The sequence below is a fragment of the Pleurodeles waltl genome, chromosome 7, assembly GCF_031143425.1.
Source record: "Pleurodeles waltl isolate 20211129_DDA chromosome 7, aPleWal1.hap1.20221129, whole genome shotgun sequence".
In the NCBI taxonomy this organism is placed as follows: domain Eukaryota; kingdom Metazoa; phylum Chordata; class Amphibia; order Caudata; family Salamandridae; genus Pleurodeles; species Pleurodeles waltl.
The window spans coordinates 1054402694-1054427476 of NC_090446.1; the positions used below are offsets into that span (position 1 = coordinate 1054402694).

The window sequence follows — 24783 nt, forward strand, 5'->3', positions numbered from 1 at the left end:
ACTCAGCCTGTGTGACCTGTCATTACACACTGCATGCAGTATAGGCAAGCCTCCCATCTGGCAGGGCTTCCAGCCCTAAAGAAGGGTGCACTCTAATGCATGTGTGGGCATAGACGCATGAGCAACATCCCCCAAACTGTGTCCTTGCCAAACCTGGGACATAGTAAGTGAACAGAGCAGCCACTTTAAATGCATGTGCTGGACACTGGTTGTTTCACAGCTACATGATGGCCACTCTGAACCCTGGGTTGTTTGGTATCAAACAACTCAGAACAATATATCCTAACTGGTACCAGTATTGGATGCACCCAGGGAGCCACCTTAGAGGTGACCCCTGCAAAAGCTAACTAACCATGGCATAGTTGCTGTCCGTCACAACCAGCCTGCCACCACGAGACAATATTCTGGAACCCTGGGGTGAGAGCCCTTGCTCTCATGGTTCAGAATAAAAAGCCCTTCCTTGGCAGAGGTGTTAAACCTCCTCCCCAAGAATGTGCACAGGCCTGCCAGCGAGCTTCAAAGGGCTTGCTGTCCTTGAAACACGACCCCCAACCATGCTGATAGCAGCAGATGGCTGCCCCAGTTGCAAACCCCACTTTTGGCAGGAGCAATGGCGGGGAAAATGCACAAAGGTCAGGAGGAGTGGCCACCCCCAGCCTGCACCACCCCTAAGGTGTTGCATGTGAGGTGACCCCTCCATTTAATTTTCCTCCATATTGCATGGTAAGAAAATAGCCAATCGGGGATAGGGAAGTGACCTCTGCCCACAGGAAGTGGTAACATAATGGGTGTAGCCACCCTCAGCTAGATGACCCTTTGGTCACTACTAGTAACTCCCCTAAACGCCCACTAAATGCAGTATTTAGTGGGCACCCATAGACCGGCAGATCAGTTTCCAAGGACAGAAGAAGGCCAGCAACAAAGAAGCCCTAAGGCTCGAGAACTTCAGTCCTGCTGCATTAAGAAAAAGGTGCCAAACCCTTCCTGCTGCACCCAGGACTTGACAGTTGCTGCTAAGGTGCTGCATGGACACCAGACCCACTCTACAAAACACTGGAGGACGTCCACCCTTCTGAAAATCACCAAAGGTCTCTCTCCAGAGTGAAGGCATCCCTCCCTGCAACAAAGAAGCAAAAGACCAGTGAAGTCCAGTTCACTGACCGGACGCAGCCAGCACAGCAGCCAGACCAAATTCCACCGACAGACCTGGAGGACAAGTGTGCCATGTTTGGTGGCACTGCAGCCTCTACTGGCCGAACCATGCAACAGACCTGGGTTCTGGACCCCCAATGTCGGACACCCAGAAGAAAAGTACACGCCTAGCTCCCCGAGGACCAGAAGAACACTCAAGTTGAGGGTCTTGAGCACGCGTAAGAACCACCCCCAGAGTGGCCCTGGGAACCTGCAATCCACCCTTATAGTGACCTGCCTCCTGGTTCCAGGGGTACGTTTGCACCCAGCTCTTGGCTCACCTATCTGCTCTGCGCCTGGTCTCTCTGTCCCCTGCACCAGAGAACTAATCCCCCACCCCTTGCGACCTTGATACTCCAAGGGGGACCCACCAGACTCATCTTAAAGTCTGCCTGTGCAGTGCTTTTCCAAGTGGCCCCCGTAGTGGTCTTGCACGAGCTCCAAGGACTTGTTAGCAGCTGCTCCCACCGAATCTGGGAGCCATCCGAACTTCCCCAGTTGGTCCACAGGACATCTCGATGACCTCAACCTAAAAACGAAAGGAGGCATTGGCAAAAGCATTGCCTGATTTTATATGCGTTTTAAAAGTTTTTTCCCATTGATTCCTGTGGTGCGTAATTATGCAAAAAAAGACTATTTTTGATAAACGTAGAAAAATCTTACCTGATTTTGATGATCTTGGTCTTGAAAATGTTTATACAAATCTGAAATATTTTTGTAAATTGATCTGGAATTATTCATCTCCGTGTGTATGCACATTTATTGATACTGTGAGCACAACAAATCCTTAGAACTTCTCCAAGATTGGCCTAACTGCCCGACCAAGCTACCATAAACATTAGAGCATTAGGTGGTCTAGTATTTACCTCTGTAAATCAAGGTGGGGTTGCTTGGACTCTGCACAGTGCACATCATTTTTGTACACTATATAGAGAGCCAGCCTCCTACATTATATAGTTGTCTAATCTTCGATTAGGGCAGCGTTACATTTAACTGTACCAAATGAGTCTGTATGTGTCTTCCCAAGGCATCTCAAAGGGCTGAGCTAGGGGATTTGTCCTCTGTAGTGTCACAAAAAGCTTTAGTACCCTAACACAGCCTGATTTTATAGCGGTAAATATAATTTATCTGATGTTATACATGACCTGAGAGGTGAGGTGTGAATGATTTGCAGAAGAGTTTCATTCATTGTCCTGTGAAAGCCATTCAAAGCCTAGCTAAACACAGCACAGTCACTGTCCCAAAGAATAGGTATACCCTGCCTCTTGATAATATTGTACAAATATGTAGCTCCTTTGCCCTACATATGCAATGAAAAACCACAAGCGCTCAAGACAGTCACGGTTTTAAGAGGGGCGGGCGGCCTGTGCGGGGTGGGGCAAGGAGGTGCCGGGGGGGGGGAAATATTAATAAAATTAAAAACCTCTGCTGGCTGCATGAAGGCACAGGCTCCCAGCCTGCCTTGCTGCCAATCCTGACACAGCTTAGTGCAGTGTCAGGATTTGTGGGGAGCACCCAGCCAGGGCGCTCCCAGGCAGACTGGGAGCCTGTGCAGCTTCTCTCCAGCCCAGAGATCCCTGTGTGCATGTGTGTTTGGCCGGCCCGAGACGGGTACTCCCCTCTGCTCGTCACCCCAATGCCCCCCCTCACAAGGAAAGGATAATAAACAGCGTTTATTATCCTTTCCTTGTGAAAGGATTTGCAGCGGACGCTGCTGGCAGTGGGGAAGGGGCGGGCGACGCTCCTCCGCCCTCTTGGAGTAGCCGTTCCTGGCTCCAGAGCTGCTATTAGCCAAAGCCGTAAACAAAATGAAGAAAACAAATTCGTGCAGACTCTCCAGTGCACTAACAGATGTGCAGTTTGGCAAGAAAGTGAGCTTGAAATTGTTTTGTATTTTTGTTGATATTGTTGTGGTTTATAATGTATTTTTATTAATATGTTTGTGGGTTTTGAATGCAATTGTATCCTCAAACAGAGACATTTCACATTAAGTGAACGTCCTTGTAGTAGAAGGCAAAGGTGAAATGTTTCCACCAGAGCATTATATTACAGGAAGATCCCTCCACTTCTCCTGTTTCTTTATGACATTAATTTAATGAGGTTTCTAGTTTCAGTAAAATCAGCTTATGGATTAATGATTTTTTTGTTCCGTGTTTTGGTTTCCTATGTCAATATGTTTGTAAAAAAAAACATTTGATCACATTACACCGTGCCATTGATGTTGGTATCTACAATAATTTATCGTTGACATTTAGTGGCATCATTACGGAATACACTATCTTCCCGTTTTAAAAATCTTCTATTCATAACAACAGGTTGTCGAAGTTGGATATTTCTTTCTGCAGACTTGACAATTGCTTTTAAAATATTTTGCTTGTGAGAACATTTGTCTGATATCCCAAAATCCTTGCAAGTTCGTTAACGGACACCCAAGAAAATGGTGGCGTTGGCCTGGTTGCCGTTGGTGTAGCTCATTGATGCTTCTAATCAGATCCTTTGTGGGCTCGCTAGTAATAAAATAATAATACTCATTTGAAAGCCTGTTTGACTCATTCTGGCTAGTAAAGTTGCAACACAAGTTTGAACTCTGAAATGTTGTGGACATATGGGCCACAAACTTCGTGGTACGCCCACATATTTCAGTTGAGCGGCACCAAGGAGTACCCTCGGTACTACTAACATAAAACCCCAAAACAATTCCAAATAAAGTTTTTGCTTCATATTGACGTAAATTGTGAAAGTGTGAGTCCACGGAAGTTAAAAAATGTACAAATGTTACTGTGTTATGAAGGAGGACTTGGCTAGAGCAAGCAGGGGCTAGATGTTCTGGATGACAGAGTATTTAATAGTAACACCAGCGTTATGACTCTGGATGATCATAACAGAAAGTAGGAATAGAGGCATGGAATGACCAAAAAGTGAAGACTATCATGTATGAATAAAAATATGCTAACAGTAAAACCCACAGCCTCGTTTAAAGTTTTTATCAATATTTAATCGGTCTGTAACACATTATGTTTACCGGGTTTAAATTACTATTCTATCAAGCTAAGAGAAAAGAATTGAGAAAGTAAATAGTAATTATGGATATGACTTGTAAAAAATCAGTGTGTACCTTGCTGAAAGAGTGGCGTTTGGACACAATCTGTACCAACAAGCCAGTCTTCCAGCTGAAATCTGTCTGTTGCCAGTCTCAAGCGCTGCACTAAGCGCAATATTAATCTGTTGGGCAACGCCCACTCCCTGAATTATCCGTATGTAGACGCACGTGTTCTGTCCCAGCACCCCAGGCAAAGGAGAAACGTCATGTACCGTGCGCTGCGAGCCCACGGGTTCCAAGGGTGATGACATGCTCTTTATGGCCTTTTGAATTGGGCTGGATGACTATGAACGATCCACAGTGTGCAGATTGCCAGAATGAATACGTTGCTTGCCAGAATTGTTAAACTGGTAATAAAAGACCCTTTCTACGCAATAGACCGTTTGTTGATGCCAACAGGCAGGACTTCAGCTTTTCTGTACACTGGCATGACTAGGACTGATGGTCACTTTCATTAGCTTTAATTATTTTCGCCCTTGTATGTACTCAAAGTGTGTTGGGATAGGCTCAAAAGGGGTTTTAGTTTACAAAAACAAGGGACTAACAAGTGAAAGAAAACCCAGCCTTCCTGCATGTTCCTGGAAATGTGTGAATTATTACACAAGAAGAGAAGTATGTCCTCATGTAGTCTTAGGCCTTCAAAACATAAGCGTTAATCCGGTTTGGCCATGATCAACATTTGCTATCACAAGCAGGGCTTTCATGAAAGTGCTCAACTATCACTCAGAAAATGTTGTGAAACAGGTTGCGCAGAAATATGATCGCCAGTAGAAAGTTTCACGAGCAAGAATTGTGTAATATTTTACATTCCGGTCTAAAGTTCTTTGTGTAGTGCATGATGCTAGAGTTTACAGATATGAGCCTGAACAACGTATGCTCTTCGTAGTTTGGTAAAGGCACGTGTTAACTTGTGCTATGAAATGAACCAATATTGGCTGGCTGTGTTGCAGGTGTTACTTTGTAGAAGTACAATGTGGCCTTTACTGGTCTTTGTTTTAACAAATTAAGTTGTTTTAGATGTTTTGGAAGTGTTGGGTGAGTGCCTGCAGAGGACAGGCTGTTGCCTGCATTTGGGCAGGATGGTACTGCTCAATGGAAACAAGTTATGTTGGTCCAAGTGCTGTCTCTGTTATCAAATACCCCCTCCCTGATACATCCTTTTTACAAACTCTGTCAGGGGTTCAAAGGCTACACATGTTCACTCAGTCTTTCCTATTTTTATTCTGAGGGTGTACTATTGTGGTGTTCTAATAACAATGTGAGGTAATATATCAGGACCACATCAGCCTAAAATTAGTTTTGTAATTGAAGAAATGTCAAATATAAATTATAAAAAGTCAGGAGCAAAGAGATCAGAACAGTCGGATAATTATCGGTAGAGAAAACTGATATTCCTTGCTTTTGGCACATCAGATGTTTGCCAGAAGGGTTATGATATACCAATGCTACTAGAATACAGTGAGCCCTAAACTCTTCAGGTCTTATAGGGACAAGTTGTGGACAGTTTTTTGTGTGTGTAAGTTAAACCTAAGGGCACAAAAATGTATTCAAGAACTTGATTCATATGATTTGGATCTGCAGAGATTCAACCCTTACAAGAGGTCCAAAATTTTGGGATAGTGATTTTCAAATTACTATTTTCTGTGACTCACAGTTAGGGACTTGCTATTCCTAACATATGAAACCTGTTTTCTTTTAATTAGGAATTCCTATTGAGTTGCAAATCAACCTATCTCATGAATATTAATGAGGTAGGTCGCAGTTTGCAACCCATTAGGAATGATAGCTGTCACATGGATGGTGGCCTGCTGGGCTCAGCAGACCACCAGGTCAGCTGCGGGAGTCAGAATACCGCCATTGCCGGCGGTATTCATGGCTCCCTATTATGACATTTCTGCTGGGCCATCGGACGGTAACAGTGTTACCGTCCGCTGGCCCAACGGAAATGTCACATCAACATTGCTGCCGGCTCGTAATAGAGCCGGCGGCAATGCTGATGTGCAGCGGGTGCAGTAGCACCCGTCGCGCATTTCACTGCCCGAAATTCGGGCAGTGAAATGCGTGACGAGGCTATGCCTGGGGGCCCCTGCACTGCCCATGCCAAGTGCATGGGCAGTGCAGGGGCCCCCAGGGGCACCCCAAGTCCCCTTTCCGCCAGCCTTTCAATGGCGGTGTTTACCGCCACGGACAGGCTGGCGGTCGGGGACTCATAATCCCCAGGGGATAAGCCCTGGGGATTATGACCGCCAGGCGGAAGCCTGGCGGTATAGTGGAGGGGCCGGCGGTATGGCCGTGGCTATTGCGCCACGGTCATAATAGCTGGCGGAACACCGCCAGCCTGTTGGCGGTGTTACCGCCAACTTACCGCCGGCCGCCAGGGTCGTAATGACCCCCCATGTCTGTGATTGCCTTTAAATAAAGCAGTCTTTTGTTTAATTCTGCCCGTTTTCCTTACAGGAAAATAGAATGTGTTTCAAAAACAAACAATGAAACATTTAACTTTCATTTTTGAAGCGTAGGCAGAGGTTTGTATTTTTTTTTTTTTTACATTTTCAAAGGGAAATGTGTCCACTGTGGGACCCCTTTCCTTTGCAAATGGGTTACAATCTCCTTTGAAGAGAATATCAAATATTCATATTTTGCAGCTGGATTTAAGTGGCAACATCTTAACACATAGCACCACCATTTGGTATTTGGAGGGACGCCCTAAACACACCCCTTCCAAATACTGAATTGGTGTTGGGTTGCAAACGCAAATTGCAATTTGGTGACTTAATACAGAGTAGCAATTTACAGTTTGTACATTTAAAAATATCATTTTTGAGGTCACAAGCATCCCGCTTCTGCAGATCAGACTGTTAGCAACCTCAAAAATGCTTTTTACATGTGGTTCTTAGTATTTCTGGAAACTAGCTTATACTGCAGATTATTTATCTATCCAGAATGTAGTTATGGGGGTGAAACGGGTTTTTTTATGGGGAGGAGATTCCCTTCAGATAGTGCATGGACAACCCAATGTGAGACATGCATGGCTTTTCCCAGCATGGAAACGTACATACAACTACTCCTGTTAACGTTTGGAGTAACGGTTTTCTGGTTTGACATGAGGAGAGTGCATTTACATATTTAATAGGGAAGAAGGTAGGAGTTTTCTCCAGAGTAAAATATTTTATTTATGACAGAAACAATTAGCATATGCACATTTTCACCACAGTGGCACTCTGCTTGAGTAGGAATGGAGGAATAGTGTGCACATCTTTGGCTTGTGCACATTGCAAGATTTTTGTGAATCCACAAAAGCTTAGAAACTAGACAATTCTGAGACATAAATATACTATGTGTGAAAGGCCTTTCAAACATTTCCTGTCAAACGGCTCCAGCATGACAGAACCACCTGTGGAAGTGTCACACCAGCGCAGTGATGTGTCCCCCTTATTTTACATCATCGGGTGTGTCAGTTGCCTGTGCCATTTTGGGTTTCATAAGGGTCTTATGACCTTCGGACTGGGATCAGTTGTAATGTGGACACTCCATGATCTTTCTTTCAGAGCCAGGCCGCGAGCATACTGCCTTGCTGACAGTGACGAGGAGTCCTCTAGTGCCGGCTCGTCAGAAGAAGATGATCCTCCTGAAGCAACTGGAGAGAAGCAACTAGTCGTGGGGGCTGAAGGGTAAGACACCAGTCTGCTTTTGAATGAAACACTAATCTGGTCCTAGAAGTTCCACTGCTTCAAGTTTAGATAAACTGTGTTAACCTTGTTATATACTCATGAAGTTCAGAGGAAGGTTGAGAAGTGAAGGTTTTCAACCTTTTTGAAATATCAATTGTCTTTTTCCCCTTTGTTTTTTCTGTTGCAGACCATTGCAACCATTCAGTTTACAGCAGGTGAGACACTGGTTGCTCTCTGTGGACTCCAGTCATTATGTGGAGCATTACTGAGGGTGATCATTTTTTAAATTGAAGAAATCTCTCTCCTGCAGAGGTGGGCAAGTTACTAGAAGCTCGAGCCAGATGACTGGATCTGGCTGAGCTCGAGATCCTTGGGGACCCTTCCGCCCAAAAGCCTTCATTGGCTTCTGGCTATAAGGCATCCTCAACTTCATGCACTAAGACATAAAGACAAAGCTGTGACCTTCAATAAAAAAAAAGCATAGGGAAAGGTATACATAATTGCAAAACACTGGTGCATTCTCACACAACTTGAAGTGAGTATGAGAAATTTCCTAGCTAGCGAGAAGGAAAGTTTCCATTCTATTAAGGACATGGAGGTGAGGATTATGCAGATCTTTCTTCACTCTTTATTCAAAGGCAAATTAAAAGTTCAGCAAGAAAAACAAGAACTACAACTCCCAATGGCAACCCATGTCCAATAATCAAGCCTTCTGATGATGTGTATAAATATCCCTTGTCGTCGTCATCCATCCTCGACTTCACTGCGGAAGGGAGTTCAGACATTCTCAGGTTGTTGACACCTCTGATCCTTCGGGAATAACATCACACATTAAGCGAATGAAAGACTCTTTTCCAAAACAAAACGAGTATAGGAAAATATGTATATCCTTGATAAAGTGCATTGCATCTTCAAACCGTATTACTTACATGAGTCAATTAATAAGCAGGAAGCAAAGACAACCAAGATACTCATACATCCACCGTAACAACTATATATGTATATACCACCTCAAATGCTACCTCCATAAACTCCCAGGTGTAAAACACCTATCCTGTGTAGGGTGGGATAATCCTTTCCTCCGTGTCCTTAATAGAATTGAAACTTTCCTTCTCGCTAGCTAGGAAATTTCTCATTCTATGTCAGGACCGGAGCCGAGGATTATGCAAGTTTAAAGCTTACTTACCACTAAAGAGGCTGCTTTATTTATAGGTTTAAAATATAAGTTTTGAAAGTAGACTCTGATGACCAATCTGCAGCATTCATAATGTCCTCTAACCTGCCACCCACCTGGATGGCTTTGGAGGCCATAGCACCCCGAGTGGAGTGTGCATCAAAAACTCGTACGTTGATGCCTGCTTCTGTCAAGATCCATCTTGTCCACCTAGCTATCGAAGGAGAGAAGACTGCCTTAAAAGGTTTCTTCCGCGAAATCAACAATTGACGTTCCCCTGGAGGCCGAAATTCGGCTGTCACGTCTTCATAGACCTTGAGGCATCTTACCACGCATAATTTTGGTGCCTGGGGAAAAGCTGGATAGGTTACCGACCTGATAATATATTTGGTCCTCCTGGAAACGGTGAAAGTCACCCCCTCCGGGGAAAACACTGTAGCCGAGACGTCCAGGGCTCTAACATCTGACACCCTTTTGCACGATATAAGACACAGTAACATAGCCAACTTAGCTGACAACTCCTTCCGTGAAAATGGTGATTATTCTGCCACGAGGATAACAGTTGAAGAACCTGATTAACGTGCCATAACTCCGAATACCTGGGTTCCGGAGGTTTGGAGATTCTGATACCTTTAAGTAACTTACATACCCAAGGATGCTCTCCAACTGGACAGTTCTGCAGTGTCCGATGGCCAGCCGAGATGCAGATCTAAAGGAGTTTACGGAGCAGTAAGACAAGACAGATTCCGCCAGCTCCGCAAGAAAATTCTGGATATCTGTAATCTGGACCCACATGGGATCAAGATATCTTTCCACACACCAACGAGCCCATTTATTCCATGCAAACCTGTACCGTTTACATGTTCCCGGAGCCCATGCCTGTCTGATGAATTTCTCAGCGTCCTGTGAAAGCCAGCAGTCCTGCCAGCGAGCCTGGAAATCTTCCAAGCCACCAGAACGAGGTGGCCTTGAAGGACCAGAGGATGAAAGTTCCCCCTTAAAATTGAGGGAGAGTCCGGGAGGCGAATTGGAAAGTCGCACAAGAGTTCTAGAAGTGCCGGGAACCACACCTGTGACCTCCAAAGAGGGGTTATCAGTACCACTGTCGCCTCCTGATGATGTACCTGGGCTGATACTCTCTCTATCAGAAGGAAAGGAGGGATTGCAAACCCCTGATGCCGCCCCCAGTCCTGCAAGAACGTGCCCACTGCCGCTGCCCCCGGGTCCTGGCGCCAGCTGAAGTACGTCGGTAATTGGGCGTTCCATCTGGACGCAAAGAGATCCACTGAACAAGGACCCCAACATTCCATGAGCACTTAAAAAACTACTTTGTCCAGCTGCCAGTCGCTTGAGTCTGCCAGGAATCTGGAATTCCAGTCCGCCAGAGTGTTCTTGGAACTGGGAAGGTACTCCGCCGTCACCGAAATCTGGTGTTGGAGGCAGAAGTGCTAAAAATCCTTTAGCAACTCAGCTAGGGCTCTCGAATGCGTGCCCCCTAGGTGATTTATGTACTGCACTGCAAACACATTGTCCATCTGAAGAAGAACAACACAGGAGAACTTGTCCAGAGTCAGGGACCTGATCACAAACAAACCCACCCGGAGTTCCAGACAGTTGATGTGCATACTGAGCTCCAGAGGGGTCTATCGTCCCGCGAACGAGACGGCCCCGCATCGGGCACCCCAGCCTGGCGGCTGGCGCCCGATTCTATGACAAGGTCCAGTGAGGCTCCGAAAATGGCCCTGCCATTCCATGCCTCCATGTGGTCCAGCCACCATTGGAACTCTGTTCTCGCCCCATGGGTTAGGGAAATGAGCTCGGAATACGTTAATCCGCGTCGAAGGTGATGCGCCTTCAGACACTGGAGAGCCCGGTAGTGAAGAGGGCCTGGAAAAATGGCCTGAATCGAGAAGGAGAGCAGTCCCACTACTCTGTCCAATTGCCTCAGCGAGATCCTGTTGCGTCTCAGAACTTTCCTCAGTTCTTTCTTGATCTTGGAAATCTTCGGGCTCGGGAGACTGAGGGAAGCTGATTGGGAGTCTATGAGAAACCGCAGAAAAGTAATCGACTGTGAGGGCAGAAGATCCAATTTCTGTTGGTTGATCACAAACCCCAAATCCTGGAGGAGTACAATAGTCGTGCTCGCATTGGATATAAGTTGGGTCCTGGATTGATCCATGATGAGGAGATCATCCAGGTAAATGATCAGATGAATCCCTCGAGAGCGAAGGTATTCCACCACTGGTTTGAGCAGTTTGGTAAAGCACCACGGTGCCGAAGAGAGGCCGAAAGGGAGAGACGTGACCGCAAACACCTGATCCCTCCACAGAAATTGTAGGAACCAGCGATGAGGGGGAAATATGGGGACCGTCGGGTAAGCATCCTTTAGGTCCAGACGAACCATCTAATCTCCCGTAACAGGAGATCCCTGAGCATATGAATGCCCTCCATTTTGAAGTGTCTGTAGATCACCCACTTGTTGAATGATTTGAGATTGATAACCGGGCACAAACCCTTGTCCTTTTTCTCTACAAGAAAAAGATTGCTGACAAAACCTCTGGGGTGAAGGACAGACTTGCGTATGGCCCCTTTCCAAAGAAGGTCATGGACTTCTGAGTCTATAATAGCAGAATCGACAGCCGAAAAGACTAAGGCTCTTGGAAGATTCTCCTGGACCGGAGTTCCCCAGAATTCGATGTGAAACCCTGTCACCGTCTGTAACACCCAGGCATCAGAGGTTATGTGTGACCATTTGTGTTTGAACAAGCGTAACCTCCCTCCAATTTTTAAAGGGGAAGAAGGGGTAATCCTTACCAGAAGGGCCTCCTGGAGCATTCGCTCCTCCTCGGGCGATCCTGTTTGCTCTGCTTTCCCTCTGCCTCGATTGGGAAAGAAGGTGCCTTGGCAACCATCTCGCCATCCATTATTTCTGTAGGAGCTGGGGCCTTGTTGGTAAAGGCGGCCAGAGGAGCGGCCCCTGCCTCGTCCGGCCCCTCCAAAAACCTTCTCCGGGAAGATCCTCTTGATAGAAGATTGAGCCTTGTCCAGCGCAGAAAAGGTGGCGACCAATTTGCCCAACTCCTTGACGAACGGATCGCCGAATAAATTACCTTGGGCGACCGCCCCTGCCTCAGAGTTAGATAACTCCCCCAATTTGGGGTCTATCTTGATAAGTAAGGATTGGTGCCTCTCAGCCGAGACAGCGCAATTAGCATTACCCAGGAGGCAAACTGCCCTCTGCGCCCACCCGGCCACGACATCCGTCGGTATGGGGGTGTCAGTATGTTTTGCACGTTCGGCCAGTTGAATGATCCGTGTTAGAGGACCTAACACGTCAAGTAGCTTGTCCTGGCAAGCACTCCAGGATCGGTCAATACCCTTCTTTGGGTCCTTGGTGTACTTCGCAAAAAAAGTACACATCTTCGGATCTATATCCGGAGTAGCCGCCACTCTATCTGGCAAGGTAGGACGCGGGCATTCGGCCTTCAGGCGAGCCCACACCTCCTTATCAAGAGGCTGACGAATCTTACTAGCCACATATTCGGCCACCTTCTGCTCCGCCCGTCACTCCGATGACTGAGATTGATAAATTCCCTCAGGTTCAAACATATCAGAGCGCGAGTCATCCTGCTCTTACGGATCTGGCATAGAGGCCCCAGGGCGCCAGGGGTGACCTGAGTCTTGATCCTCCGCAGAGGAGGAATCCCGTCAGAGTCCCCAGCAATGCATTTGGGTGACCCCACATCAGGGCCCATTATGTGGTGAAGCTTTTCACCAGTCACTCCGGGCTGAGAACCGTCCTGGAAGGGTGTGCGCCTATGCGTGTGTGCACTGTTAAAGAAGGCATTGGCGAAGCGCTCAAAGTCTTCTAGGTGCGCCGCGTCCCGCTTGCGCGATTTCTTGGGAGCTGCAACCTCAGAAGTCTTTAACTCCGCCCCAGTCCCCCCAAACATGCCGGTCCCCTTGGACACCTGTTCTGCAAGTTGTGCCACGCTCTCTCTAATAGGGGTGAGAGCCTGGGCGATAGCCTGCGAGAGCAACACATCTACCCCAGGAGGGAGAACGCGTTGCGAAGGGCTCTTTCCTGGGGGCATGTTGGGGTAAAAGTCATGGTCCTGCGCTGACTGCATCATGGGACTCAGGGAATTATTGACAGAAGAACACCCTAAAATAATAATAAGGGCAGCCCCCCACGCTCCTGTCCCCAAAACCGGCGAAGAATAGGGCCACAGGGTCGCGCGATGTCCCAAAATGGAAGCGTTCTTACCGCAACGCGGTGTCTCTTCAGCCGCAAAAAGCAGTGTTCATGTGGGGATTGGAGGGGTTAATAAATGAGCTTTTGCTCAATAAACCCCTGTCGCCCCACAATTCAACGCGACTCGAGCGCTCAAAAAATGTGCTGTTTTAGATTAGCGGCGTGAGAGAATCGTGTTGAATCGGCGCTCGAGCAAAAAAGCCTGCTGCGTGCGCGGTAGAAACAAGAGGAAAAAACCGTTTCAGAATGGCAAAACGAACGTGCAAATCAGCGTTAGTTGAAACAAGTTGGAACAAATATAAGGTACTCAGAGGCAGTAAGGGCAAACTTAACTGACACTGGAGCAGTGAAGAAAGAGGACGGATGACTACGACGAAGGACATTTAAACAGATCGTCTGAAGGCTTGATTGGACATTGGTTGCCATGGGAACGTCCCCATGGGAGTTGTAATTCTTGTTGTTTTTCTTGCTTAACATTGAACTTGCTGTTGAATAAAGAGTGAAGAAAGATCTGCATAATCCTCGCCTCCGGTCCTGACAGAATTGTCTTTCAGGTACTCCCTTTCATTCAGACTCCCACATAATGTTTTGAGACGTGTGCATTGTGATTGTCAATGCCAATCACATGACACAACATTTGTATGCTTTTCCTGTCCAGGACTGCCATGGTCAGTCCTGGATAGGACAGGAGAAACACTGTTGAGAATTGAGTTGCAGGGGACCAGTAGATCGAGTCACTGTCATTGTTGCCATTGGGAGAATCACTATCCTAGAACCCTAAATTAGGTGGGGGGTGCAAGAGATGGGTAGACGAACAGCCGACAATTTTTAGTCGCTGTCCCTTCACAATCGATCTCTAAGTAAGATCGAAGCAAGACATGTATTTCACCGCCCACTGCTGTTTTTCTTGCAGAAGCTTTTCATGCTGCCATGTGGCCCAAAAACTGCCCCTCTGCGACTGACCCTTGTTAGAGGGGGCGTGCTGAGGAGGAATGGCTGCAGGAGTTGAGAGTGGAGTGAAAGGATCTCTGCAGGAGTTTGAGTGAGAGTGAAAATGGAAGGAGGCTTAGGGTAGATGAGAGGAGCGGTTTACCAGTTTTACTAAAATCGCTTCCTGTGATGTTTCTTGATGGAATGTCAGCCTGTGCTATACCTGTCCCACTTATGTGGTTAACTTATTTGCTGCTGCCTGTGGTGTACCTGTCCATTTGGGAAGTTAGATTGCATGGCTGCTGCCTATGCTGTACCTGTCCATTTGGGTGGGAGGTTTGCAGGGCTGATGCCTGTAGTGTACGTATCCCTTTTGGTGGCTAGCTTGCGCTGCGGCTTCATGTGGTGTACCTGTCCGTTTTGCTGGGTGGCTTGCGCTGCTGCGGTCTGTGGACTTCCTCTTACATTTGTAAGGGTAGCTTGGACATCTGCTTGTGTTGTGAAGGTAGTGTGCAGGGCTGCTGTCTCTATTGTACCTGTCCTATATGAGTGGAATGCTTGCAGTGCTATCCCTGTTCAGTTTGTGCGAGGCGTGAACTGCTGATAACTGGGGTGTATGTGTGTTTTAGTGAGTGTTGCTTGCAGTGTTATTGTCCATTGCTGCTGAAGCTGCAGTTTGTCAGGGTAATATGCCCCGCTAATGCCCTGCTGTTCCATTGCCCCATTTGCGATGGATAGGCGGCGTGCACCGGCGATCCTTGTCCGTTTCTGTCGTGCACTTCATGAAGTTTGAACTGATGATGCCTGTGCAGTATCTGCACTGTTTGTGCGGTGAATCATGCGCCACTGATGCCTGTGCTGTACCAGTCCAGTTTGTGGGGTAGATTTTGCACTAGTGATGCCTGTGCTGTACCTGCCAGTTTGACTCTTGAACTGGTGATGCCTGTGCTGTATCTGTCTCTGTGTGATGCAGGTTCGATGAGCCTTGAAAAACATTTGGGCTGTACCAAGCTAAAATGGCTGGCTTCACCAGTGCTCGTTACGTAATGGCGTTGTGGGTAGAACTGGCCATTTTGTAGCCAGTCTCACAGGTCTCTGTGATAAATGCGATGGGTAAACCAGTTGTTGATTTCTTTGTTTCCCAAATTCCTAGGTACGCTGGCGTACACCGAACGAGCAAAATCATGAGGTTTGTGGACAAAATTACCAAGTCAAAATATTTCCAGAAGGCCACAGAGACAGAATTCATTAAAAAGAAAATCGAAGAGGTATCCAATACCCCCCTGCTGCTAACAGTCGAAGTACAGGAGTGCAAAGGAACACTATCCGTAAACATTCCACCGCCACCTACTGACAGAATATGGTAAGCGCAGGGAGAACTGGACGCTTAGTTGTTTTTTCTGAGGGTCAAATATATTTTAATTACAGTACGCTTTCCACAGGATGTCTTCTGATAGTAACGGTCTTTGGTATTTCACAAAAAATGCATTTGATATTCTATTCCACAGTTGTTGATTCTAAGAGAGCAAGTTTCACTTTGAAGAGAGGTGACTAAAGCAATGTACGCTTGCAAACAATGCGGCGCGCCACATGTTTTTCAAAACATTTAAGTTAGAGGACTCCTTCCACGGGTGTGGGGTACAGAGGACGAGGAAGTACATATATAGGGGCTAACACTAGTCCCAGAAATTGTTGTTGTTCTTTGTAGGGTGACCACCTGGCATCGAGGCAAATTCTGGACAGGACTGTAAAAATATTCTGGACAAAGGGTCAAAGTTCAGGACAAAAATTCAGGAATAAGGGTCAAAATTCAGGACAAGAATTCAACAACAAAACAGACGCACCCAAGAGATTACTTTATAAGTGAATTTATTTACTCTATTTTATATATCAGTATTTATTAAATGTGGTCTTTTTGTGATTGCCTCCTGGTATGCCACATTTAGGTGTAACATTACATCCTCGTTCAGTAGTAAATAAATGCCCTTCAGCACTGTGTCAAGGCGATCACCCCTACCCAAATCTACCAAATCTTTCTTGGAGAGAAAGCAACAGCAACATTTCTATTATGTTTCTAAACATTTTAAAATCCCTGACAGTCAATTAGGGAAACATAAAGGTAAGTAACCTTATGCTAGTTTTAACAAATTGAACAAAAACATCTGGCTCACCCCAACCTCCCAGGGAACTTTAAACCTAAAAAAAAAAATGAATGAGGCAGAGCAGGTGGTGTGGACGACAGTCTCAGACCTAATGTCATGAGCCTCAATGCACTAGAGTGTATGTTCAGGATTCTACATTTATCTCAGAACTGGGAGCCCTGACTACCAATCAAAGATAATAAAAGAGGAGGATGTAATCTGGATCAAATGGGAGATCCACTGCATCTGATTCAAAGGGTTATTGCTAAGAACTGGATAAATAAGTAAGAGAAGAACAATGTGGGACAATTGCCAAAATCAGAAAAGATGGGTCCACTAAGAGTATCGGAAGGTATTGAGTACCTGAAGACTGGTCTCTGCAGACAGGAGAGAAAGAGAAGAGGCACTATCAAGTAGTTGAACAAGCAGCACCTACCCGCCCTGGCAAACTGTTCTGGTGCAGTGGTTCACTGTTTGTGCTTCTGAAGGGTTAGCAGTGGCCAGACCACTTCCAAATTTCTGCAAGGCAGCTGCTCACTCTGTCCATGCCTTAAATTTTGCAATTGAGCAAAAGCCACACCAGTGATCTGCCTTATCTCTAAATGTCAAAGTACTCATAGAATCTTCAAAATATTTGGGATATAAAGTGCACAAACAAAATATAAGAACATGACAAAGATATGTAATTAGTGTTTGTTTAACATACAGTACTGTTTTCCCCTTTATATACAATTAGACCTCCGATTGAATTTGGAACTCGTTACCTTTTGATAGATAGGAATTAATATCTACCATTCCCCCACTGATTTGCAGGATGGAAATCTCGGCAGAGCAACACAGCCCCTCTGAGCCCAGTTTGCTTTTTGGTCTTCTCTTCTGCTTTCCTTAGTGGGCCATGTAGCACTAATGAAGATGGTGTGCTACCCTGATTTTTTAATTATTTTGCAAATCTTCCCCTGCTCATCCCTCATTCCTTCTTCAGACCCACGACACATCAGATTTGGTTGCTGGAGTGCCGTTGGGTAGCTTTTTCCACTCTAAAGCTACCCGTAACTGCGGGTGGATTAGGCCTTCCAGACTTAAAAATGCTTTTACTTTGCTGCACAGGTCCAATGGGTGGCTCACTGACTGTCTGCCCGCCCCCTGCATGAGATGGGGTTTGTCCGTAAAGACCTTAAGGAGGGCTTATTGCACTGCTCATTGTTTCCTACTGACCAATCCACGGATCACCATCTGCACAGCTTTTTCGTGCCTTGCTAGAACCTGTAGACTCTCTGACATGAAGAAACCCTGTGCTCTTGCACAACCTTTGCTAGGCCTTTCCACACGCAAAGTATGGCTGCGCTCAGAGCAACTACATTATGGCATGCTGCAGGAATCTTAAAACTGGGGGATTTGTTTCTGGAAGGCGAGCTACTAGATTTCTAAACCCTTAGGGCAGACAGCCCTCTTCACCCAGGTCAACTCCTTACAAACATCTTAACCATTCATTAAATTACCTATTTCATGTCTGCCACCAAGCACTAAGCCTACATGATGTGTGCCAGAAGCTCTCCACCATAGGAACTGGTGGCAAACTAATAGGATGGGTGTACAGACCTTTCCCGCAACATGGAGACCACTCCTGGGCTTCTCATCATCCTACATGGGCGATTGATGTAGCCAAACCTCTGCAAGATACGGACTGGGCTAAAATACTTTCACCACAAAGTATCCCGCGGCTACCACTTTAAGTACATTCATAGAGCTTCCTTGGGAATGCACTCTGCCCTTTGCTTGCCATTGACTTTGTGGTTTGTAACACATGTTTCATTGCTTTCAATTTGCTGGCTTTATTTGATTGGGCTGCCTAGCTTGAGTTTGTCCCTACCCTTGCCCAAACCTTATTTACAGTATCCTTCAGAATGCTCCCTTTCTGTAAACAGGCCTGTAAATCTTGTTCTTATCTCATCACATTTGCTGTGTATTCAAAGAACAAGGGAAAATGTCAGGCTCTGTCTTCGGTGGGAGCTTGGTGTTTACTTTTCTTTCTCCGACTTCAAAGTGAGAGGATTTATGTGACAATTTATGTGACTATCTTGCTGACTACTGGGGTAGGAAAGATTTATTTTCTAGCAAACAACATTTAAATGAACTGTGCAAGGATTTCAGAATATATCAGAATTAGGAACACAAATGAAGCACATTTCTATTAATTCTGAACTTGGCTGGAAACAAATACCTTAATATAATTCAAAACAAATCATTACACTAGGTCATTGATACTCAAAGTACGCCCCCCCTGACCTTTTCATGCGCCCCCCCTGACCTTTACATGCAGCCCCAAAATCAAAAGCAGCAGTGGGCTGAATCAGCGCTAACACTGAGAAAGAAATTAAATAAACAAGCAAGCATTCATGTAAAGATTAACATGAAATTAAAGAAAGGAAGTAACTAGGTTATCCTGCACGGTTTATCTTTTAGAAACACCTTTATTTTTAAAGCAAAATTGTAAAAATATGATTAAATCCACTCAAAATTCAGAAAGCGTATTTCATTAACATATAAAACCGTTCCACCTTTGTACATCACATTTTATCAGTGCATTGAGATGATTTTTTTTAAAGCAATAGTTTTTAAACATGAATATACATTAGTTTTTCCTCCACCCTCACAACAGTGTCAATAGTGAGCTAAAATGCATGTCAGCTGTTATGTGCACCCTGTGGGTTGGGTTCCTGTTATACACAAACAACATTATAGTTTATTAAATCAAACACACGGGAAGGTTTTGCACATTCCACCTCGTGAAGTCATGTATTTCGACATGCTTTTGTATGTGATATTGAAGAAAAAAGGGAAAAGTGGATCAAAACAATTGCCTAGGATAACACAATTTGATAAAGTGGGGAAGCTGGGATTAATTCTAGGTTGCAGCTGTTATGTGTTTAGCTTCCAGTACACCCACTTTACTGGCACCATTTCCTGGAACTTTCTCCTTCTGAGTGCCACATTGCTGGCATCAATGCAGCCCTCGTCACATCACAGCCCAAAAATGTTGGCCCGCGGTAAAATGTTTGTGAGTACCCATGCACTAGATGATACAATTTCCACACATCGTCTGTGCACTGTAGAGTTTTATTAGAAAAAATGTATGTCCATGCAAATGTAATGGTTATTTCAATCAAAAACATGTTGCCTGTAATGGCAGTGTCTTACCACACCATGCATACTCCACTCCACTCTACTCTGCACAAGTCCACACCACTACACCCTACTCTGCGACACTCCACTTTACACCTCTCCTTGCCACTGCACTCTGGGACACTGCATTCTACTCCACTCTGAACCACTGCACTCTGTACCACTTCATGTTATGCTACTCTACCCTGTACCACTTTATGCCTCTCTACACCATTGCGCTCTGCACTTCTGCACACTACATCATTTCAGTCTAGGCCTCACAAATCTACTCTGCACAGCTCCACTCCATGCCACTCTGCAACACTGCACTGTACACCACTGCACCCTATGCCAAGACACTCTATGCTAATGCACTTTGCTATGTAACACTCAACTCTCTGCCCCTTCACTCTACACCAGTACTCTATATGTCACTCCAATCTACTCTGCACCACTACACCCTATGCCACAGCACTCTACATCACTTTACTCTATTCCATTACACTCTGTGCCACTGCACTGTACCGAGCACCTCTCCACTCTATGCCACTGCACTCTACACCACTCTCCCCCACTGCACTCTACTTCAATGCACTCTACGCCAGTTCACTCTACACTTCACTATATGCCACTGCACTCTACTCTACACCACTGTACTCTACTCCACCGCTCTCTATGCCACTCTACTCCACTATGAACCACTGCACTGACACTGTACTTTACAACACTGCACTCTCTGCTTCTGTAATCTACACCCCTCCACTCCTTACTATTGCATTCTGCACCAATACACTCTATGCCACTGCACTATATGCCACTCTACTCTGCACAGCTCCACTCTACGCCACAGCACTATACTTTACTCTGCACTGCACCACTCTGCACCACTGCACTCTATGGCAATCAAGTCTACTCTGAACTTTGCGCCACTGCACTATGCACCACTCTCCTCCACTTTCTGGCACTCTATTATATGCCATTCTACTCCACTGCAGTCTATGCCACTCTACTCTGCCCCATGCAGCTCTGAGCCACTGTACTCTATGCCAATGCACTCTAAACAACTGCACTGTATGCCACTGCACTCTGCTCTGCACCACTGTACTCTATGCCACTACTCTCTATGCCACCATGCTCCACTTTACACAACTGCACTGACACTCTACTCTCCAACAGTGCACTCTCTGCCACTGCACTCTACACCACTCTACTCTGCGATACTGCATTCTACACCACTGCACTCTATGCCACTCTACGCTGCGTCACTCCACTCTATGCCACTGCAATCTACAGCACTATGCTCTACTCTCCACTGCACCACTCTACGCTACTCTGCTGTGCACCACTCTACACCACTGCACTCTGTCACTCAAGTCCACTCTGCACTCTACGCCAAAGCACTCTACACTACTGCTTTTTCTGCAAGTCTATTATACGCCACTTTACTCCGCTGTACTCTATGCCACTATACTCTGCCCCACACCACTCTATGCCACTGTATTCTAAACCACTGCACTCTACGCCAATGCACTCTAAACAACTGCACTGTACGTCACTGCACTCTACTTTGCACCTCTATGCCACTGCTCTCTATGCACTGTACATCACAGCACTCTCATACTCTACTCTGCAACACTCCACTCTACTCCTCTGCATGTTACAGCACTATACTCTACTCTGCACTGCACCATTCTACGCTACTGTATTCTGATTCACTCTATACCACTGCACTCTATGCCACTCAAGTCTACTCTGCACTCTACGATACTGCACTGTACACCACTCTACAGCACACTCTGCCACTCTGCCACTGCACCCTATGCCACTGCACTCTATGCCACTCTACTCTGCACCACTCCACTCTGCACCACTGCACTCCACTATGCACCAGTCTAATTTATGCCTCTGCATTCTATGACACTGCATTGTATGCTGCTGAATTCTATGCTGCTGTATTCAATGCCACTTCATTCTACACCACTGTATTCTGAAATGCGAATGCACTCCACACCAGTCAACTCTACTGCATACCACCCCACTATATGCCTCTCTATGCAACTCCACAGTATGCCATTCCTAAACACGACACTCTCTGCCACTCCACAACACTCTACGCCACTCTACGCCACTCTTCGCCATTCCACTCAGCGACACTCCACGTCACTCTCCTCTATGCCACTAACTTTTAGCCATGCTGAACAGCAGCCACTCTGGTATATAACATGGCTAAAACACATTGGCAAAACCAGTAACTCTTGCGTAGATGCTGCATATTGGCTTTGCCAATGTTCGTTAGTCCTATGAGGGTCTGAGGTCCCTAAAAGCACCGTGAATGTGTAAGTCCTTCTTTTAAACATGCATTACATACAGCATACTATAGGCTGCCACAAAATGTGCAAATACATTTAGGATACATTTTTTAAAAAGCCCTTCTAAAATACACATTCCACTAATATACAGATTATACCTAGTGCAAATATTTGTTATAGCTGTCCATTAAAGACACACACTATCTCACCTTGGAGCACCTTTACAGTACCTCTCTAAAAGAAAATACTTTACCATCAGAAAGCTTCAAGTGAGTCCTTTGATTAAAGACCATACAGGTTTTCAAACCCTTTTTCATTTGCAGATGTACCAGTTGTGCACATTTGCATTTCTTTTGGGAAGGAGACACCCTGGAAGAAAGGCCCAGCTTATTTGTCTGGCCCTCCCTCGGGATCAGAGCACAGGAGACTCCCTGCCTTTCCGTCCAGTTGAGGAAACTGAACTGTCCTAATTGAATTTGTTCTTTGATTGAAAGGCTAAAATTATGGACAAATGCCATCCGTTAAGCCTTTCATCAGGGATAACAGACGTAAGGGCTAAATTACGGGAATTCAGTGAAAATTACAGATGGGTGGTCACCCTAGTTGTTTGTCAACTTCATGGCAGACACTGTGTTTTGAACCTGATGGATCCAGAGGATCCTTCGAGTTCCAGACATGCTTTGGAGATCCGATGCACCATAGACACTTCTCCCTTGCTTTGCAGGCGGCTGTTGGGAGGGGGAGAAGCAGTCTGTTATCGAGTGGGGAGAATCAGTATAGGAAGAACCACAGGAGTCCTCAACAAAAAAAGCAGACACACCAGGAAGCACTAATCCCCGCTGATCTGCTTCCCCTGGACACCCAACTGCAAGAGTTTTGGTGGGAGGTCAGCCCAGCTGTAGGAGGCTCATTATCCCAAAGAGTATATGACCTTACCACTGCTGAGTGAAACCTGTTTAGCAGGAAGAAGACTGCCAGGTACCCTGAGACTTCCTATGCATCAGCACTTTAACTCCATACTTATAGCGTCCAGTCAGGAGGTGTATAAGAAAAACTTGTCTTTGATTGTGTTTCATGTTATTATATTATTAACTTAGTGAGAAGGTAGATCTAGCTCGTTGTCTTCTCTAATTTCTTTCAACTGTAGCCTGCCCAACAGTCAACAGAGAGCCTAACCCATGTACTATGCATTTGTTGTGTTCAAAAGAGGACAGAAGAAAGCTGTTGAAAACCTTGTTAAACATAACATCAGAACGTTTAAGGAAGCGGTACGTTTAATGCTAAGTGTCCATGATCTGATTATGACAAGCAAAGTGAGAACATTTGCTGGCCAAAACCCTTTGTGCCAAAACAATTAGCTGAAATGAATTGATATTTTACCGCACTTATGTCATTATTTTAATGAATGCTGATTTTCTGCAAGGTATTTTTAGGTTGCAGCATACCAGACACCATAGCTGTCTGGTTTGCTAAAAACATCTGGGGACTTTCAGAAAGTTGACCTAGGAATGCATTCCGCCCGCTGCTTGCTATTGGCTTTGTGGTTTGTAACTCACTTTTTCTCGGTTTCCATTTGCTTGCGTTATTTACTTTAGTCTCTCCAAGTTCAGTTCCTCCCTTCCTTTGCTAAAATCATTTTTACTGAATCCATCAACAAACTTTTTTTTTTTTTTTGGTAAGCAGGCATTTACATCTTGTTTCTTATCTTGTCACTGTCAGGTTTGCTGGGGATTCAGGGACAGAGGTCAGATGTCTTGCTGTGTCTTTTAGGGATTTTAGTTTTTACTTTGCTTACACTGGCTTCAAACGTTCCAGCATTTATAGGAAAGAGGAATGCTGATTACTTTCCTCATGGAGCCTACTCGGACATCACACTGCATACAGACATGCCATGCTTAATTACACTTGTTTGTAGTACAGCAGTAGAGGCTTTTCCATGCTACTCACACACTTGGCGTGTTGGACCTGGCCCTTTTTACAGGGTCATCCTCAGACTTTTTACCTTCCTCCTCCTATTTTCTCTGACCTCTTTTCGTTGGCTCTAGGACTCTGGGCACTTTATCACTGCTAATGTGCATATGCTCTCCCTTCTAAACATGGTATGATTATCTTACACCTGATTGGCACATTTAATTTACCTATAAGTCCCTTGTACTGTTGTATCCCTATATCCAGGGCCTGTAAATTAAATGCTACTAGTGGGCCTGCAGCGCAGCTTGCGCCACCTACAGAAGTAGCCTTTCAAACCTGTCTCAGCTGTCACAGGCCTGTCACTCCAGAGCCTGTGTTCGCAGTTTATTGCCACACTGACTTGGCAAGTCAAACTACTTGCCAAGGCATAAAATCCCTTTTTGCTTCACCTAGGTCTCTTCTAAAGTAGCCCCTAGCTAGCCCTATGGGCAGGGTGCTGTGTATATAAAAGAACAGCCTATTTAGTTTCTCATTACTGTGAATGCTCATAGGACTATATTGGAAATGCTCTGACATCCACCTGGTTGGTATCTTCTGATCGCTGAGGAATAGCATGGGCATGTTCAGTATGTTTGGAATGGTAGTGAGAAATCCTGCTTATTGGAGTAGGTAGAGTTTTTATTACCATTGTAGAAATGCCGCTTTTGGAAAGTGGGCATAACACTAGTGCTTTTGCAGCCTGACTCCAATCCACAACAGCTCCACTTGGTTACAGCCATAACACAGGAAGGGCTGGGTGTGACAGAAGAGGCATATGCATACTGATGGTCTTGCTGGGCTGGGGAGAGGGAGGGTCGTTCGCACTTTACATGTGACTAGACTTTGTCCTGCCCTCACACAATGGACTGATTACCACCTATTGATGTCTTGAGGCAAGGC

At 45.6% G+C, this 24783-nt stretch overlaps 1 protein-coding gene across 2 annotated transcripts in view; it reads left to right on the forward strand.

Moving 5' to 3' along the window:
* TEX2 (testis expressed 2) overlaps positions 1-24783 on the forward strand; it is a 465912-nt gene that overhangs the window by 414666 nt on the left and 26463 nt on the right. Inside the window, exons 9-10 of one of the 2 annotated variants that reach the window (XM_069199934.1) lie at positions 7840-7962; positions 15475-15684. In XM_069199934.1, coding sequence (XP_069056035.1) covers positions 7840-7962; positions 15475-15684 — 333 coding nt within the window. The remainder of the gene's footprint in view (positions 1-7839; positions 7963-15474; positions 15685-24783) is intronic. The other variant, XM_069199935.1, reaches the window with a different exon arrangement.